At 36.3% G+C, this 18,009-nt stretch overlaps 2 protein-coding genes across 6 annotated transcripts in view; one reads left to right on the top strand and one right to left on the bottom strand.

The window, feature by feature from the left end:
• Positions 1-18,009, top strand: part of HECTD1 (HECT domain E3 ubiquitin protein ligase 1) — a 90,016-nt gene that overhangs the window by 69,492 nt on the left and 2,515 nt on the right. For 4 of the 5 annotated variants that reach the window (XM_033409913.2, XM_033409915.2, XM_033409912.2 and 1 more), the window contains 15 exons: positions 1,686-1,819; positions 2,690-2,812; positions 5,219-5,375; positions 8,622-8,844; positions 9,965-10,019; positions 10,453-10,635; positions 11,029-11,236; positions 11,321-11,406; positions 11,565-11,692; positions 13,236-13,437; positions 14,643-14,780; positions 15,057-15,664; positions 16,652-16,730; positions 16,856-16,949; positions 17,651-17,801. In XM_033409913.2, coding sequence (XP_033265804.1) covers positions 1,686-1,819; positions 2,690-2,812; positions 5,219-5,375; positions 8,622-8,844; positions 9,965-10,019; positions 10,453-10,635; positions 11,029-11,236; positions 11,321-11,406; positions 11,565-11,692; positions 13,236-13,437; positions 14,643-14,780; positions 15,057-15,664; positions 16,652-16,730; positions 16,856-16,949; positions 17,651-17,801 — 2,569 coding nt within the window. The remainder of the gene's footprint in view (positions 1-1,685; positions 1,820-2,689; positions 2,813-5,218; positions 5,376-8,621; positions 8,845-9,964; positions 10,020-10,452; positions 10,636-11,028; positions 11,237-11,320; positions 11,407-11,564; positions 11,693-13,235; positions 13,438-14,642; positions 14,781-15,056; positions 15,665-16,651; positions 16,731-16,855; positions 16,950-17,650; positions 17,802-18,009) is intronic. The other variant, XM_033409911.2, reaches the window with a different exon arrangement.
• The window catches only part of AP4S1 (adaptor related protein complex 4 subunit sigma 1), an 82,993-nt gene continuing 65,280 nt past the window's right edge, over positions 297-18,009 (bottom strand). Inside the window, exon 6 of the mRNA XM_033409939.2 lies at positions 297-739. The gene's annotated coding sequence lies outside the window, so the exon portion shown is untranslated. The remainder of the gene's footprint in view (positions 740-18,009) is intronic.

Below are 18,009 nucleotides of genomic sequence, written 5' to 3'. Positions count from 1 at the left end.
GATTCTGTAATGTGGTCAAATATATAAAATAAGGAGCTTTTTGAAAATATATGTATATATAATATTCTTATACTCTGATAAAAAAAGGGAAGATGAGTTAAACAAACCTCTGACTTCAGTGAATTGTAACATATAGGAGGTGGAATTTATATATACATATATATATTTTTTCCTTTAAAAATAAACCAAAAAGTGGAATTGATTTATTTTGTATACTACCACATCATGTTCATGAGAACCACTGCCTAAATTGCAGGATGGCACTTTACGTATGTTAGGGGTAATATATTTTGTCAAATTTAAGATGCCGTTAATTATGATTATCTTATGTCACTAAGGAAAAAATGTTGCCAATTTAGCTGTGAATATTCTGAAATCAGAATATGTCTCATAAGCAATGGCAAGTCACAGTAAAAGGCATTGAATTCTTAGTCCTATATAATTATTAGACTTAAAAAATTATATTTGGTTCAGAAATTTACAAATGCAAGTTTCTACTAAATAATTATAAATTGTTTTCTGGATGTTTTTTTGGAATATAGAGTATATACTACTATACTGTCTTCTTATCCATAGAAGTTTTTTTAATTCCAGATCCAGTAAAAACTTACCTTGTTTTAGACCCATTATTCCTCTTTTTGTTTTCAGTTCCTGTGGGGAACAGTTTCTCAGCATCTTCATTGATGTGGGGCAATGTAAATTTGACCTTCTCTTTACTGAAGGGTGAAGGGAAGAGATCCTAAGAAGGAGGGAGACAAAAGGGATTCAAGTTTATTGAACTTTTTTATGTGCTAGATAATTTGCATAATATGAAAGATGGTACCTAACATTATTCCATAGTAAATAGACATTATCTTTAAGTAGTCATTATCATTAAGTATCTCCCCAGTCACATAAACTCAGGTCTCTCTGATCGACTTAATTCTGTTTTTTTCCCTCATAAGATCTTTCACAGTTTATATTTATGTGTTCATTTGTTTACCTTTAAATGCCTCTCTGCCCTGTAAACTCCATGGGGGCTCAGACCCTGTTTATTTTGTTTACAACTGCATATACCTGGTGGCTAACGGAATTCGTGGCACATAGTAGGTACTCAACAGATAATTGTTGACAGAGCGAATGATTCTAGTGTTCACTTTCCACGTTTTATGTTTCCTGTGACTTGTGCAGAGAATAATGATAGGATTGTTTTTATTTTTTAACATACCCCATATTGTTGACCTTTTTAAAAATGATTTTGTAGATACAGACTTAGTTTATGACCATCCTTTATCCCATGTTGTTTTCTGCCATGCTTGTGACTATTTACCATTGTTACTCATCCTTTATGTGTGGTGGTAGAAGAGTGTCAGTACTAGATGTGGCCTTTATACTTGTCCCTTTGGCATTTTACCTTTGTATTATAAAATCAATACACGGGGCTTCCCTGGTGGCGCAGTGGTTGAGAGTCCGCCTGCCGATGCAGGGGACACGGGTTCGTGCCCCAGTCTGGGAAGATCCCACATGCCGCGGGGCGGCTGGGCCCGTGAGCCATGGCCGCTGAGGCTGCGCGTCAATGGGAGAGGCCACAACAGTGAGAAGCCCGCATACCGCAAAAAAAAAAAAAAGAAAAATCAATACGCAAAGTTACTTTGTTATGCTTTGTTAATTCTGTTAAGAGGAAGATCGTTGGCTTTGTTTTCTAGATTTCCTTGATAGCTGCCGTGCCAGTACTCTGCTAGCTGAGCTAGATGATGATGAGGACTTGCCGGAGCCAGATGAGGAAGATGATGAAAATGAAGACGACAATCAGGAGGACCAAGAATACGAGGAGGTTATGGTAGAGAGAGTCCCCCATTCTCTCAACTAAGACAGGATGTTAATAACTGAAATGAGGAGAGGAAAAGCAAAGTCCTGGTTAAACTTTGAAGCAAGCGATATGGCACCAGTATGAAAAATGTGGTTAATTAAGAAAAGCACTTTTAATCTGAGCATTTATGACATTTTTTGAAAGAAAATAAATTGGTCATAGTTGAAAAACACTATATCACATCTGATGTTTTCACAGGTTTTAAAGTGTGAAGAACTGCACTAATCCTAAAGAATATAATTTTCACGGTTCTTCCACAATAGTTATACTTAGAAATTTTTGGTACCTACTGTTTTGTAAGCAGTATCTGCATGTTATCTCATCAGTCCTTACACAGAACCTATGAGACAGAGACATAGAAAACATAATTTGCCCTTATTATTTAGAGTTAAGTAGAAAAGTAGGACCCAAGCTTAGGCAGTATGATCCAGAAATCTTAGTGTTTGATAACTGTGATTGTCTTCAAATTGAACTATTGCCTGAAAATGCCTTTTATTTTAACTTCTTGTATAATTTTTATTTCCCTTTATAAAATGTTACTAGATTAAAACATGTTTTTTCATAAGTTGAGTTATAGTGGGGTGGAGAACTCCAAAAAATGCTTTTAGTATATCTTGCTTAGAAAACATATAGAATATTAGCACATTTCTTGTGAAGGTTAGTATATGATGCATGATGAATTTAAAACATTCACTTTGTAACTTTTATGTACATGGCTAATGAATATGAAGTTTTCTAATGACAGTTTTGGTAATATAGGTTTATAGTTCAGGTCAAGGCTGAATAGAGATATATATGGGTCAGATAATTAGACATGTCTCTTTACATTTTCTGTATCAGATTCTGAGACGTCCATCCCTGCAGCGTCGAGCTGGCTCCCGCTCTGATGTAACACACCATGCTGTCACCTCACAGCTACCACAGGTCCCAGCTGGAGCGGGGAGCCGACCTATTGGGGAGCAGGTAATATCTTCATGTTTACGTTCTCTACAGTGTATTTTTTTCCCTTTTCACAGTAAAGCACAAACTAAAATGCCTAGAAAAATATACAGCAGGGGCAGGGTGAGGGCAGGAAGCTACTAAATAGAGTTAAACAAAAAGAAACTTGCCCAACTGCTTGGGTTCCATAGTCCAGATAGAGTCCATGATTGCTCTACCATAATGCATACAGGAATTTCTTACTTGAAACCTGCTCATCTTGGCCTTTGGGTGGCAGTAAACATATACTAAAATGGTTAATAGCTACTTTCTAAGTTTTCATAGTAGAGTAATAGAAGTATTAGTCTATTAACTAACATTTATCATTAATTAGGTGCTAGGCACTGTTTATGTATATTAACTAATTCGGTCCTTTCAACAACCCTTTGGGTTTTCACCTGAAAACCCAATTTTCAGGTGAAGTGATTGACCTTGGAGAGGCAGCAGTGAGCCGTGGCTTGAAGCAAGGTGTTAGTTCCCTGCCCAGGAATTGAACCTGGGTAGCCTGGATGAAAACCAGGAATCCTAGCCACCAGACCAGCAGGGACTAGAAGCTAGAAGCAAATTTTCCCTGGCTCTTGCCCCCGTTGAAAAATGCATTTCTTAAGGAGGCAAAAACTGTAAAAACAGGTACAAAGTTTATTATCAGAGACACAGCAGACAAGTGGGAGAGAACACAGAGAAACAGTTTGTTTAATTAAGACAGAAGCAAGGCAGAGATTCACACCTGGAGAGAAAGGGTGTGGGCGTCCCCCCTAAAGTCCCCCCTCTTTAAAGTAGTAAATCGGTGGTTAAGTCATTTATATAGGGCAGGTCTTCCGGGTCTTTGTTTATCCTTAGCCAATTACCTGGTTTCTGTTTCCACACCTGCCCTGCCCTAGGGCCCTCTCCAACATGTGTGCGCTACTTTTTTCCAAGATGGATTCCAGCCCAGAGGCCTATGGGGGGCCTTGGCATCACATATTATGGGGTGGTGCCTCCTCATCACATATTATGGGGTGGTGCCTCCTCCTTTTTGACCCCCAAGGAGCCTTTCTGCACATGTGCAGTGTCTCCCTTGCCCCAAGGATGGGAAATATGTGACCTCTTGATCTTTACTCAAACAGGGATTAGCCCCTCTCTGTCCCTGCTGTGACTGTTATCTTAGAGTGTCCTCAGGAGACAAAGCCTGGATATTTACCCTGTTTCTATTGTTATTTCTGTTTTGAATTACAAACAGGAGGCTGGTTTTAAATATCTAACCTTGAAGCCCACCTATCTCCTGTCTCAGGAATTGCAAACAGGAGGCTAGTTGTAAGTGTCCAGCCTGAAGCCCGTCTTTTTCTCGTCCCAAGAAATGTAAACAGGAGACCAGTTTTAAATGCCTAGCCTGGAGCCCATGTATCTCCTGCCTCATGATTACTAAAGATCACACATAGAAGTTTTGGATCCAGGATAAAAACCCAGACATTCTGGTTCCAGAGCTGTCAAATGTCAGTTTGATTTGTTATAAAGGTTAATTTCAATTAAGTGTTCAAAATATGGGGGGTCTATATGTGTACATTTAAGTATATAGATAATTCTTATTTAAAAATTACTACATCAGACATTTACAATATTTACAATTCGTTGATCTCTTTTTTGTTGATACAAAAAGTGAAGGAGAGGAGAAAATGTTCCTTAAAAAAACTTTTATTATGGAATTTTTCAAACATGCTAGAAGTAGAAAGAATAGTGCAATGAATCCCCAAGAACCCATCATTTGACAGATCAACACTTTGTCGAACTTGTTTGAACTATTTGCCCCATAGTAATTTAAAGCAACTTCCAAGCACTGTATCTGTTTTGTATGTAATTCAGTATGTAATATAGTTTACACTTTTTTAAAAAAAACAGCCTATTTATAAATAATTATACATTCACAGGAAGTTGCAAAGATCGAAGGGTCCTGTGTGCCCTTTGTCCAGTTTCTTCCAGTGGTTACATCTTACATAATTAGAGTACAGTATCAAAACCAGGAAGCTGGCATTGGTCCAATGTGTGTGTATGGTTCTTTGTCATTTTATCACATGTATAAATTTGTGTAACCATCACTAAAGCTACTTATCTTTTTTTGACTTTTCATTTATCTTTATTACCAGATGTGTGACTCTTGAAATTTTAACCATACAGTGACTTACTTTTCATAAACTTAAATCAGTAAGAAATTTATGTATCTACATGTTTGGCTTATATTGTGCTTAAGAAATATGGTTGAATAAGAACATGTAATACCTATAGAGAGAAGTATTTGACATATACCTTATTTTATAGATAGCATATCACTTTAGCAATAATGAAGAGTTTTACCAAAAAAAAAAAAAAAAAGAGTTTTACCTTTTAATGTTTGTACGTGGAATTTTATTTTAATAGGAAGAAGAAGAGTATGAAACTAAAGGGGGACGCCGGAGAACATGGGATGATGATTATGTACTAAAGCGGCAGTTTTCAGCTTTGGTTCCTGCTTTTGATCCTAGACCTGGTCGTACTAATGTCCAGCAGACAACTGATCTAGAAATTCCACCCCCAGGTATACTGTATTTTAGTTTTTGTGATTTAATTTTAATAGGTACCAAATAAAGTAGTACTGTATAGTTTTTTTTGTTTGTTTTTGTTTTTGCGGTACGTGGGCCTCTCACCGCCGTGGCCTTTCCCACTGCAGAGCACAGGCTCCGGACGCGCAGGCCCAGCGGCCATGGCTCACGGGCCCAGCCGCTCCGCGGCACGAACCCGCGTCCCCTGCATCGGCAGGCGGACTCTCAACCACTGCGCCACCAGGGAAGCCCAGTACTGTATAGTTTTAAAAAGTAGGGTACTACTTGTATATGCAGGTTATAAGTAAAAGGTTTCAGGAGAAACTATATATCAGCCATGCATCCTTAAAAAAAATACAGACTTTTTTAAAAGGAGCAAATTACAGTATTTTATTTTATTTTTCATTGAAGTATAGTTGATTTACAATGTTGTGTTAGTTTCTGGTTTACAGCACTGTGATCCAGTTATACATATACGTATTCTTTTCCATATTCTTTCCATTATGGTTTATTACAGGATATTGAATATAGTTTCCAGTGCTATACAGTAGGACCTTGTTGTTTATATTTTATATGTAGTAGTTTGTATCTGTTAATCCCAAACTCCTAATTTATCCCTCCCCCACCACCTTTCCTCTTTGGTAACCATAAATTTGTTTTCTGTATTTGTGAGTCTGTGTCTATTTCATAAATAAGTTCATTTGTATCACATTTTAGATTCCACATTATAACTGATATACAGTATTTGTCTTTCTCTGTCAGACTTACTTCACTTAGTATGATAATCTCTAGGTCTGTCCATGTTGCTGCAAATGGCATTATTTCATTCTTTTTTATGGCTGAGTAGTATTCCATTGTGTATATATACACACCACATCTTTATCCATTCATCTGTCCATAAACATTTAGGTTGCTTCCATGTCTTGGCTATAAAATTATAGTATTTTAAAAACACACTGTGTTTTACATTTGTATAAACTTTAAAGCAAGGACTCATTTAAAGGTAGATAATTTGTATTGTTTTCTACTGGATCAAAATTGCTAAGCATTACTCCCATGCAGCTTTTACTTTGAAAAGCTATATAGTGGTTTTAGTTATGGCCTCCAGAGTCAGTCAGCCTGAGTGCCAGCTCCATCTCTTACAACTCTATTTTGGGTGTGGTAGGCACACTAATGGCCCCCTCCCAAAGATATGTAGGTCCTAACCTCTAGAATCTGTGAATATGTCACCTTAACGTGAGAAAAGAGACTTTGTAGATGTGATTAAGGATCTTGAGATGGAGAAATTATCCTGTTTTTCTGGGTGAGCCCAATGTAATCACCAGTGCCCTCATAAGAGAGAAACAGGAGGGTCAGAGTCAGAGGAGATTTGACAACAGGAAGCAGCAATCACAGTGATGAGGGGCCATGAGTCAAGGAACATGGGAAGACTCTGGATGCTAGAAAAGGCAAGGAAATGGATTCTTCCCTAGAGCCTCCAAAAGGAACAAAGCCTTGCCCAACCCATTTTAGATTTCTGGCCTCTAGAATTATATTTGTGTTGTTTTAAACCACTCAGTTGTGGTAATTTGTTATAGCAGCAATAGGAAACTAATACACTGGGCAAATCCCCTAATCTGTGTAAGCCTGGCTTTCCTCATCTCTTATATGGGGAAAATAAAGTCCTTGTTTGATAAGGTAGTTACAAGGTTTAAATGAGGTGAGATACGGTACCTGATGTGTGTCTCAATAAATGTCAGCTATTGTAATCAGTATATTATCCTTCAAGAAGACTTAAATGTTACTGTGGAGTGTACTTATTACTTGATAAAAAGATACCTATGTTAAATATGAACATAAGTACAGTTTATAGTATAATGTGAGGTATGTGATGTAGTATGATGGTGAGAATGAGTATGAATCAAGATGTTCCAAGGTCCCTTCAAAAAGGAAAACCTAGGGCTTCCCTGGTGGTGCAGTGGTTGAGAGTCCGCCTGCCGATGCAGGGGACGCAGGTTCGTGCCCTGGTCCAGGAAGATCCCACATGCCACAGAGCGGCTGGGCCAGTGAGCCATGGCCGCTGAGCCTGCGCGTCCGGAGCCTGTGCTCCGCAACAGGAGAGGCCACAACGGTGAGAGGCCCGCATACCGCAAAAAAAAAAAAGAAAACCTATTCTAGGGAGTATAAATAGGTACAGATTTTCGATAGAGTTCTTTAGCAATATATTTCATATTTTTACTACTACATATTGGTACTATAGAAGTATTGGCTCTGCACTCAGATGACTACAGAGGTATTCTTTAAAAATTGGAAATGACCTTCATTATATAATGGATATGGTTCAGTTAAAGTACAATGGGATGTCATGCAGTGTATAAAACAATACTTTATAAAACTATATCATGATATGAGGAAAAGATTCCTGAGATTAAAAAAAAGAGAGTACATCACTAAATACGTATGAAACTAATTGTATTTGTGTGTATATGTGTGTGTTTACCTCATAACAGACTCATTCAATGCAAGCAAAAGGTTGATAAGTCTTTAACTGAGTATGTGGTTTTCTCTGTATGTAGTATTATTAATAATTTTAGTTTTCTCATTCATAAAAATAAAATGTTCTGAAATATACAATTCTCATGTATACCCTAATAAAAACTAGAGATTCTTATCATATGTACAAATTCTTCTCTAGTACACTGTCTTTAACCTAACTGTATTCTTCCCATTTTAAAAAAACAAAAATATTGAGGCCAGGAGAATCTTTTTTTTTTTAATAAGATTGACACTAGCTATAGGGTTTTTTTTAATATATAAATAAATATATTTATTTATTTTGGGCTGCATTGAGTCTTTGTTGCTGCGCAGGGGCTTTCTCTAGTTGCGGCGAGCCGGGGCACATGTGTGGGCTTCTAGTTGCGGTGGCTTCTCTTGTTGCGGAGCACGGGCTCTAGGCACATAGGCTTCAGTAGTTGTGGCTTGCGGGCTCTAGAGCTCAGGCTCAGCAGTTGTGGCGCATGGGCTTAGTTGCTCCGCAGCATGTGGGATCTTCCCTGACCAGGGACCAGGGCTCGAACCCGTGTCCCCTGCATTGGCAGGTGGATTCTTAACCACTCTGCCACCAGGGAAGTCCCCAGGAGAATCTTAAGTAGCTGATATATGGCAGAAACGTTTAGATTTCATGTAACCTGTCTCTTGGTGCAGTGCTCTTTCTGGACTGCTTATTTTAGTGTAATTGTTTTTCATATCTTCCATATTTTTAGGAACACCTCATTCAGAGCTCTTGGAAGAAGTTGAATGTACTCCGTCACCTCGATTAGCCCTCACTTTGAAAGTAACAGGTCTTGGAACAACTCGTGAAGTTGAATTACCACTCACTAATTTCAGATCAACCATCTTTTACTATGTACAGAAATTGCTTCAGTTGTCGTGTAACGGCAATGTGAAATCAGATAAACTTAGGCGTATTTGGGAGCCAACATACACGTAAGAGATTTTAATTTAATGTTTTAAGTAGATATTTTCATAGTGTATGAGCCAAGAAATATTTTCTATATTTTGTATTATAGGAACAGAAAAGATTTAGTTCTCTTGGTTTACAGGAATAGATAAGAGCATTTCTGACTCCTGATGGAGAAAGGTTAAAGCTTACAACTGGGAGGAACTTTAGAAATAATCTAGACTAGCTCCTTATGTAATAATTGTTGAACTCTTTGACTGGGATTGTGTATGAAGTAGTAAATGTTTTCTGTTATTTGCTTTGGCGTCTGTGAGTTAAACCTACCTCTCTTTGTTCATTCATTTATTCATTCACTAAATAATATCAATGACCTTGGGCAAATTTATTTAACATTTTAGTACCTCGTTTTCTAATCTGTAAAATGAGAGTGGTTGTGAGGAATCAATGAATTAATATATGTAAAGTAGATTCAGTACTGTATGAGATGTAGAGGGTGCTCAGTAAGTATTACCTATAATAATATTTGTTATGTAATAATATAAATAATTTAATATAATTTAATATTATAAATAATTATATCATAGTCATCCTATGTAACTTCACTTTTCTTAGTTTATTTTTCCGATATTCTCTTAACGTCACTGATAATCTTAGATAATGTCCAATAAAGTAATCTAGGTTTTTCTGAGATAGAACAGAAGGTCTTCATGGCATTCTCGTCCTTCAGTTTTTATTGGAATATTAAATTTGATCTCAACCGCCTCTTGGTCCTTGTTATTCTTATCCTTCTTTCTATCTAGACACAGATGCAGACACATCTTATTTTATTTTTACAACAATGTATGAAAGTTATAAGAGATGGCATGTTACTTTATATCTTTAAAAGTTCTAGGTTTGATACATGCTTTTTCTTAATAATGCTCGATTTATAAACCATAACTCTTTCAGGAATATGATTTCCGCTATTCCCTATGTTTAACAAATGAATATTTTTTCTTATAAATTCTCCGAGTTCAGTATTTCATGTAAGCATATAGCTAATGAATGTCCTCATTCATACATGTTTTTAAAGAATTGAAGGCTTATTAGAAATAACCACAAATCATTTGATTTATGAATTAACTTGAATAATATCTTCATATTTAGAATTATGTACAGAGAAATGAAAGATTCTGACAAAGAAAAGGAAAATGGAAAAATGGTAAGTTATTTTTAGGAAATGAGTCTTGCTCTTGGCTACTTAGTAAAAGAAAAACTAACGCTGTGTTTCAATTGAACAATTAAGGGAGAAATCAGCAACATGGAATTTTTTTTTTTTTTTTGCGGTACACGGGCTTCTCACTGTTGTGGCCTCTCCCGTTGTGGAGCACAGGCTCCGGACATGCAGGCTGAACGGCCACGGCTCACAGGCCCAGCCGCTCGGCAGCACGTGGGATCTTCCCGGACCGGGGCACGAACCCGTGTCCCCTGCATCGGCAGGCAGACTCTCAACCACTGCGCCACCAGGGAACCCCAACATGGGATTCTTTAGATTAAGTTAAATGCATGATCTTAAAGCTACCTTATGTAATGCATGTGAAGTAGCATAAACTTTATAATCAGGAAAGGCCAACATTTCGTTTCTCCTATTGTAGGGTTGTTGGTCTATAGAGCATGTGGAACAGTATCTTGGCACTGATGAATTACCAAAGAATGACTTGATAACCTACCTGCAGAAGAATGCAGACGCCGCTTTCCTGCGCCACTGGAAATTAACTGGCACTAATAAAAGTATTAGGAAAAACAGAAATTGTTCTCAGCTCATAGCTGCATATAAGGTATATATTGGCATCAGAACACTATTTTGATTGGGAATGGCTTTGTGCTTTGCAGCTTTTTAAATATTCTTGAGGAAAAGCAGTTCATTGGGACATACTAAAAAAAAGAAGTTGAATTAACATTGTTAATATGACAATGCTAAAATTTCAAATATGGTTTGTGGCATTGGATCTAAATATGTAGTTTTAACTGTGGCTTTTAGTGGTTATATTTTGATAATTTTCTTGTTTAGAACAAAGCTTGGTTAAGCTTTGACTTGGATGATACTGTTTTTATTTTAAAAGAAGGCAATTCTTTGAAGAATTCCAGCCTTTTCACATTAATACTAATAGGATGATATATTGCTTTTCTTGAAAATGATTAATGGCTAGTTTTCCCAATTGTTTCTTTAGGATTTTTGTGAGCATGGAACAAAGTCTGGGTTAAACCAGGGGGCCATTTCTACTCTTCAAAGTAGTGATATTCTTAATTTGACAAAAGAACAACCTCAGGCCAAAGCAGGCAATGGACAGAATTCTTGTGGAGTAGAAGATGTCCTTCAGCTTCTGCGTATTCTGTATATAGTTGCAAGTGACCCTTATTCAAGAATATCCCAAGAAGGTCTGTAAGAAGCCTTGTTTCGTTTCTGTGGCATTTTTAAAAGCAAGTCAGTTTATATTTTTATTAATTTTATTACTTTTACAGAAGGTGATGAGCAGCCTCAGTTTACTTTTCCACCAGATGAATTCACTAGCAAAAAAATCACAACAAAAATTTTGCAGCAGATTGAGGTAATAAAACCAGATATTTGAACTCTTCAATCTGTTGGACTTTGAATGTATTGCCTCTCCTTCCTTTTCTACCTCACGCCATCTCTCCTGTTAAGAATTGACTCTTTTTTGTCTTTTTTCATAATTGCTTTAAGACATTGTTATTTGTTAATTTGCAGGAGCCATTGGCATTGGCAAGTGGGGCTCTGCCAGACTGGTGTGAACAGTTAACCAGCAAGTGTCCTTTTCTAATACCATTTGAAACTAGACAGCTGTATTTCACATGTACAGCATTTGGTGCATCAAGGTAGGAGGTGTATCATTTTACATTTTTAGAATAAATGTGTTTTTAAATGTTTTATATAAGCTCAAAATGTACATATATACTTTATATCAAGATTGATGAAGGGAATATATTGTTTTCTCGTAAAGAGTTGTCGACATTTGGGAATTCCCTGGTGGTCCAGTGGTTTAGACCCCATACTTTCATTGCCAAGGGCGTGGGTTCAATTCCTGGTGGGGGAACGAAGATCCCGCAAGCTGTGAGGTATGGCCAAAAAAAAAAAAAAAAGTTGTCAACATTTAAACATTTTTTGATTTCCAGTTGGATATAAGCTCTCTTGAAGCAGTGTGGATTGAAGTACTGTGTTTTCCATTAGCTAGCATTTATTGTACAGTATTTAAGCGGCTTACATAAATTATTAGTTGCTGAAATTCCCAAGAATACAAAATTTAATGCTTGCAAATAGCTTTGATAACATTAAAATATATCTTCTGGCCATTATTTTTCTCTTACTACAATCTAACATACCATTTTACTTCTTTTTGTGTTTCTGTCTCCTTCACTAGATGAAAGTTTCATGAGGGCAGGAATTTCTGGCAGTTTTGTTCACTGCTCTAGCTGCAGTGTACAGCACGTTGTAGGTGCTCGGTAAATATTTGTTGAGTGATTGAATACCCAGAGTACTTTCAAAGTAGATGTAAAAAAGTTATAATTTAAATGGAGCTGCCTGTTGCCCTTAGTTACATTGTTGGACCATTTCGTATCATTTACCAAGCATTTGCACACATAGCACTATAGGCCCGCTGTGATTAATGGCATTGGTTATGACTTTTATTTTATATGTGTGGGTTTGTTTTTTTTTGTTTTGGGGGTTTTTTTTTTTTCCAATTTTTTAAAAAAAATTTGGCTGCACCACACAGCTTGCAGGATCTTAAGTTCCCTGACCAGGTATTGAACGCGGGCCATGGCAGTGAAAGCCCCGAATCCTAACCACTAGACCACTAGGTAACTCCCTGATTTTTATTTTATAGATGAGGAAACTGATTCTCAAAGTACATAGCTGATTGGCCTGAGAGTACCAAAAAAATTGTAGCACACATGAGAGAGTAGATCTTTCATCTTCTTATTCTTAATTCAAGATTCTTTCTCCCATCCTAGATGGGTTAACTCTGCATTGTTAAAAAGAAAATGTTTCAAAATCACAACACTGTTTCTGTGTTGGCTTTCAATTTGTATCACAGTAATAAAGATAGCTTAACCATTTTTTACATTCTCTGATTTAGGAAATGTTTATATTTTATGTATTATGAGTTTGTCTGTATTTTTATGTGTTGTGTGGGGTTGGACCACAGACCTTTATTTTGATCTGTTAATTGCTAAAGTAAAAAGGGAAAATATAGACTCAGTATTTTCTCAGTTTGTTTAAGGAAATAAGATTAGTATATTTGATCATCTGATAAAATACTATTTTTTAAAAATTCTTAAATCTTTTACTTTTGTTGCTGGTTTAGTAGTACATTCAGCTGTTGCTGTATGCTACAGCTACATAGATATTTTTCTATTTCAGAGCAATAGTGTGGTTACAAAACCGACGTGAGGCCACTGTGGAAAGAACAAGGACCACAAGTAGTGTAAGGCGAGATGATCCTGGAGAGTTTCGTGTTGGTCGTCTCAAGCATGAAAGAGTGAAAGTTCCACGTGGTGAATCACTGATGGAGTGGGCTGAGAATGTCATGCAAATACATGCAGATCGGAAATCAGTTCTTGAGGTACCTCTATATAATTTCTTGTAGTGTGCAGGACTGACAGAGAACCAGTCTGTGTCTTCCACCACATAAAAAACTGCATTAGATAGAAGTGTAGATGGATTTCTCTGCCCTCTGTGCAAAGGCCTTCTCCTCTGGCAGAGCATCTTTCATAAGAGGATGTCAGCTCACCTCCTCAGGGGTCAGGATCTCGTGGCTTAATGAGCAGCAAAGAATATCTTCACTCATGAAGATATTGAGAGATGTTGTAGCAAATGGCGGTAAGAAATTCAGTATATTTACTGCAGAAATGTTATTGTGGGCATTGTTGATTATATCCTATATACATATTATTCCTTATATATGAGTGACAAGGAAAGAAATACCTCTCCTGTCACAGATGTCAGCCACCTGGTTTGTTTATTTTTGGATCACAGACTGATTATGATAAATACAATACACCTCTAGAAAATTTATAAGGCTTATGGTTTTCACTTTAAAATTTCTGTGCCTGGGACTTCCCTGGCGGCCCAGTGGTTAGGACCCCGTGCTTCCACTGCAGGGAGCACAGGTTCAATCCCTGTCCGGGGAACTAAGATCCGCATGCCGCCAGTTCACCCCCACCCCACCCCCCAAAAAAAGAATTTTCTGTGCCTTCATCTTATTCTTCTTACCCATATAGTCCTCTAACACAGATAATTCTCAATTATTATTATTATTATTTTTTAACATGCACTGTGTGTTTTTGTAAGCTGCCTCAAATAATTTTTGGAATATATGGAGTATGGATAAAAAACCTTTAAAGCGATTGCCTAAAGTCAGAAATAAGTGGAAGAGTTTAGGTTTTGGTGTCACATAGACACACGTGCGGATGCACACACACATAAATCTGTATACCATCATTTCCTCAAGCAAATGATATATAACCTCTTTATCTGAAATTTGGTTTCCTTTGGTATGAAAAGGACATGATAATTTATTTTGTAGGTTTGTTGCGAGAAGTAAGTTGATGTATGGACGATGCTCACCACAGTGTCTAAATATGGAATAGCGTACAACAAATCAAATTTCTCTTTAGAAAAACTGGAATAAAAACTTCTGTGTGGCTTATATTATACTGCTACTATAAAAAAAAGTATATTACAGTAGGACTGGATTTTGGCAAGAATGGGATCATTAAAAATTTTTTTAAGCTTACTTTCCCCCATAATTTATTTGTTCATGTTTAGGTTGAATTTTTAGGAGAAGAAGGAACTGGCTTGGGGCCCACATTAGAATTTTATGCTCTGGTGGCAGCAGAATTCCAGAGAACTGATTTGGGAGCTTGGCTTTGTGATGATAACTTTCCAGATGATGAATCTCGTCATGTAAGATATACTTCCCATTTTGTGATTTGATTTGCGATTCTGCTTTTAGAAAGTTAAAAATCAGTTATGCTTCCAGAATGTAAGCCAGGTTTTCTGACTCTACTTTTATTATTGAATAATCCTGATACTATTAAAATGCTTTTAAAGGGTAAAATTTAGTCTATAAAACCTATTTAATAAAATGTGTTTATAGATACTTTTAGATAGCTGAATTAAGATGTTTAATGTTTATGGATCTTTTCATTTTTTTTTGCATTTCTCCCTCTAAAAAATTAGGTCGATCTTGGAGGTGGATTGAAACCTCCTGGATACTATGTTCAGAGATCATGTGGACTGTTTACAGCTCCATTTCCACAAGATAGTGATGAGCTTGAAAGGATCACAAAACTCTTTCATTTCCTTGGAATTTTCTTGGCCAAATGCATTCAAGACAATAGACTTGTGGATTTACCTATTTCTAAACCTTTCTTTAAACTTATGTGTATGGGTGACATTAAAAGCAATATGAGTAAACTGATTTATGAGTCACGAGGTGATAGAGACTTACACTGTACTGAAAGTCAGTCTGAAGCCTCTACAGAAGAAGGTCATGATTCACTCTCAGTAGGAAGCTTTGAAGAGGATTCAAAATCAGAATTTATTCTAGATCCCCCCAAACCAAAACCCCCAGCTTGGTTTAATGGAATTTTAACTTGGGAAGACTTTGAACTAGTAAACCCACACAGAGCCAGATTTTTAAAAGAAATTAAAGACCTTGCTATCAAGAGGCGCCAGATTTTAAGCAACAAAGGTCTTTCTGAAGATGAGAAGAACACAAAATTACAAGAACTAGTGCTGAAGAATCCATCAGGTTCTGGGCCTCCACTTAGCATAGAGGATTTAGGGTAAGCTTTATGTGTGTATATATAGATATATATACTCTTCAACCTAATGGATGAATAAATTCTAAAGCTTTTGTTCCTTTGTCTTCACTGATTTGCAATATATGAATATACAGTCTGTTAACAATAATAAGATGCTACAGGAAATGTCGATTTTTGATTTGATCCTTTGATTTGTTAATATTATAAAGAGAGCACTCAGAATACCAGAATATAGTTTATTAATCATCAGACATCTGAAATATTATCTGATTTATCAAATGTGATAACTATATATATCTTGTGTAAACAGTCCAAAGCCAATAATATTTTGACAAATTCATTAGCTAATTGATATATATAGCCTACTTGAAAAACCTCAGAATAGTTTGCTTTGTATGTAAGCCTTATCCCCAGTGGCTGCATTAACTAACTCAGATGCTGTAGATCTTTTGATAAAATTCTATTAATTTATATATGTGTAATTATTATACCCTTGGTATGTTAAACTGTGATTTTTGGATTGACTACGAGGCTTTGCTGTCATTTTTTTCCTTCCTTCCTTCCTTCTTTCTTTGATGATAACATTGAGAAGTTGTGTTTGATAAGTTGTTCATATGTTCAAGGTTTGACTTGAGGCAGGGGTAAAAACAGAGCATGAACAACTTTAGTAAAAAAAAAAGTTTCTTTAGCAAAAATAACTTGTAAACATGTTGCTACCATAATTCATTACAAAAATCCATAGTTGATTAATTTTGTGCCTAAGGAGGAAGTAAAACATGAAAGGTGATGTTTCATGAAATGCCTGCAAAGCCAGGTTTGGTAAACAGTTGGCCAGATAGTTTTTGGGCACACGGTTTTGCATTTTAAAAGGCCCCATACTTAATATCTAAGCTGGTATAGTGATTTTGTTATTGTTGGGGGAGGTGCCCATGGTTTTGGCGGCAGTGTTTTAAAAATTAAACACCAATGGTAGCTGAATGTTAATCTAATCCTTTTCTGTCCTCCCAGTTTAAATTTCCAGTTTTGCCCTTCCTCAAGAATATATGGTTTTACAGCTGTGGATCTGAAGCCAAGTGGTGAAGATGAGGTACAAATTTTGCTTTTGATATATCTGTAAGTCCAGAAAATTCCTCTTAATGAGGCCAGTTGTACTAGGCGCTACTGAAATATTCCTAGATATTAACAATTACGTTGACAAATTTTCCTTTGCAGATGGTAACAATGGATAATGCAGAAGAATATGTGGATTTGATGTTTGACTTTTGTATGCATATGGGTATTCAGAAACAGATGGAAGCCTTTAGAGGTAATTTTTAAGGCTCTTTAGTTGAATCCCTCTTTTACTTTGAGACAGCTGAAATTAAGGTACTGCTATGCTCAAAAATTGCTAGTAATCTCTAGATTTGCCGTCTAGTTTTTTGTCTTCCCAACAGTTAGGTCCTGCAGAGTACTCAGAACAGGTTGGAACATTTTCAAGCTGTAGCATACCCTCAGCTTGGTCCTCCTGAGTAATGAGGGACCCACTTTTGGCTTCTATTTTTTCATTTGTAAGTGGATATAATATTGTTGCATACTTTCAATATTACATGATCAAGATGAGTTAAACTATGTTAGAATCTAAATTCTTCAAGTAAAGATTGACGCAAAATACATTGGACTGTTTATCACTTACTATTTTTAAAAATGAGAACATAGCCTTGGCTGGCTTGTATGACATAAGAACTGATTGGGAAATTATTAGAATTTGGCTACTGACCATAGTGTCTGAATATTCTCTCCCTGTCTACATGTGATAATAAGCAAAAATTTCTGTACTTAAAACCCTAGCACAGTTTTTATTTCAAGCTATTTTCATTTATATTTGCTTTTTCAAATATTTATTAATATTTATCTTCTTTCTATCCATTTAGTTGAGTATCTTGATTTGAAATTTGTTATTTTGAAATTATAACTTAGAAACTGAGTTGTGTGTTTTGTTTTTGTTTTTTTGCTGTGTGTGTAATGTAGATGGGTTTAATAAAGTTTTTCCAATGGAGAAATTAAGTTCCTTCAGCCATGAAGAAGTCCAAATGATTCTTTGTGGAAATCAGTCGCCATCCTGGGCAGCAGAGGATATTATTAATTATACCGAACCTAAGTTGGGTTATACACGTGATAGGTATGTGTTGGTTATTTTCTAAGATCAACAAATTGTTTATGTCCCAAAATCAAATGGCGGGTTCTCTAAATGACTCAGTGAATTATATGTATAAAATGAGAAAGGAGTTAAGTCCCACCGTTACCAAGATGTATATTCACTGATAAGGCTGAGTTCACACAAAAAGTCATCTTGGCTGATGTTTAACATTCCTTTTCTCACTGTGTTT

This window comes from Orcinus orca, chromosome 2, assembly GCF_937001465.1.
Source record: "Orcinus orca chromosome 2, mOrcOrc1.1, whole genome shotgun sequence".
Classification (NCBI taxonomy): Eukaryota; Metazoa; Chordata; class Mammalia; order Artiodactyla; family Delphinidae; genus Orcinus; species Orcinus orca.
Note: the sequence above shows the minus strand (reverse complement) of the source record. Positions and strands in the feature narration are given on the sequence as shown.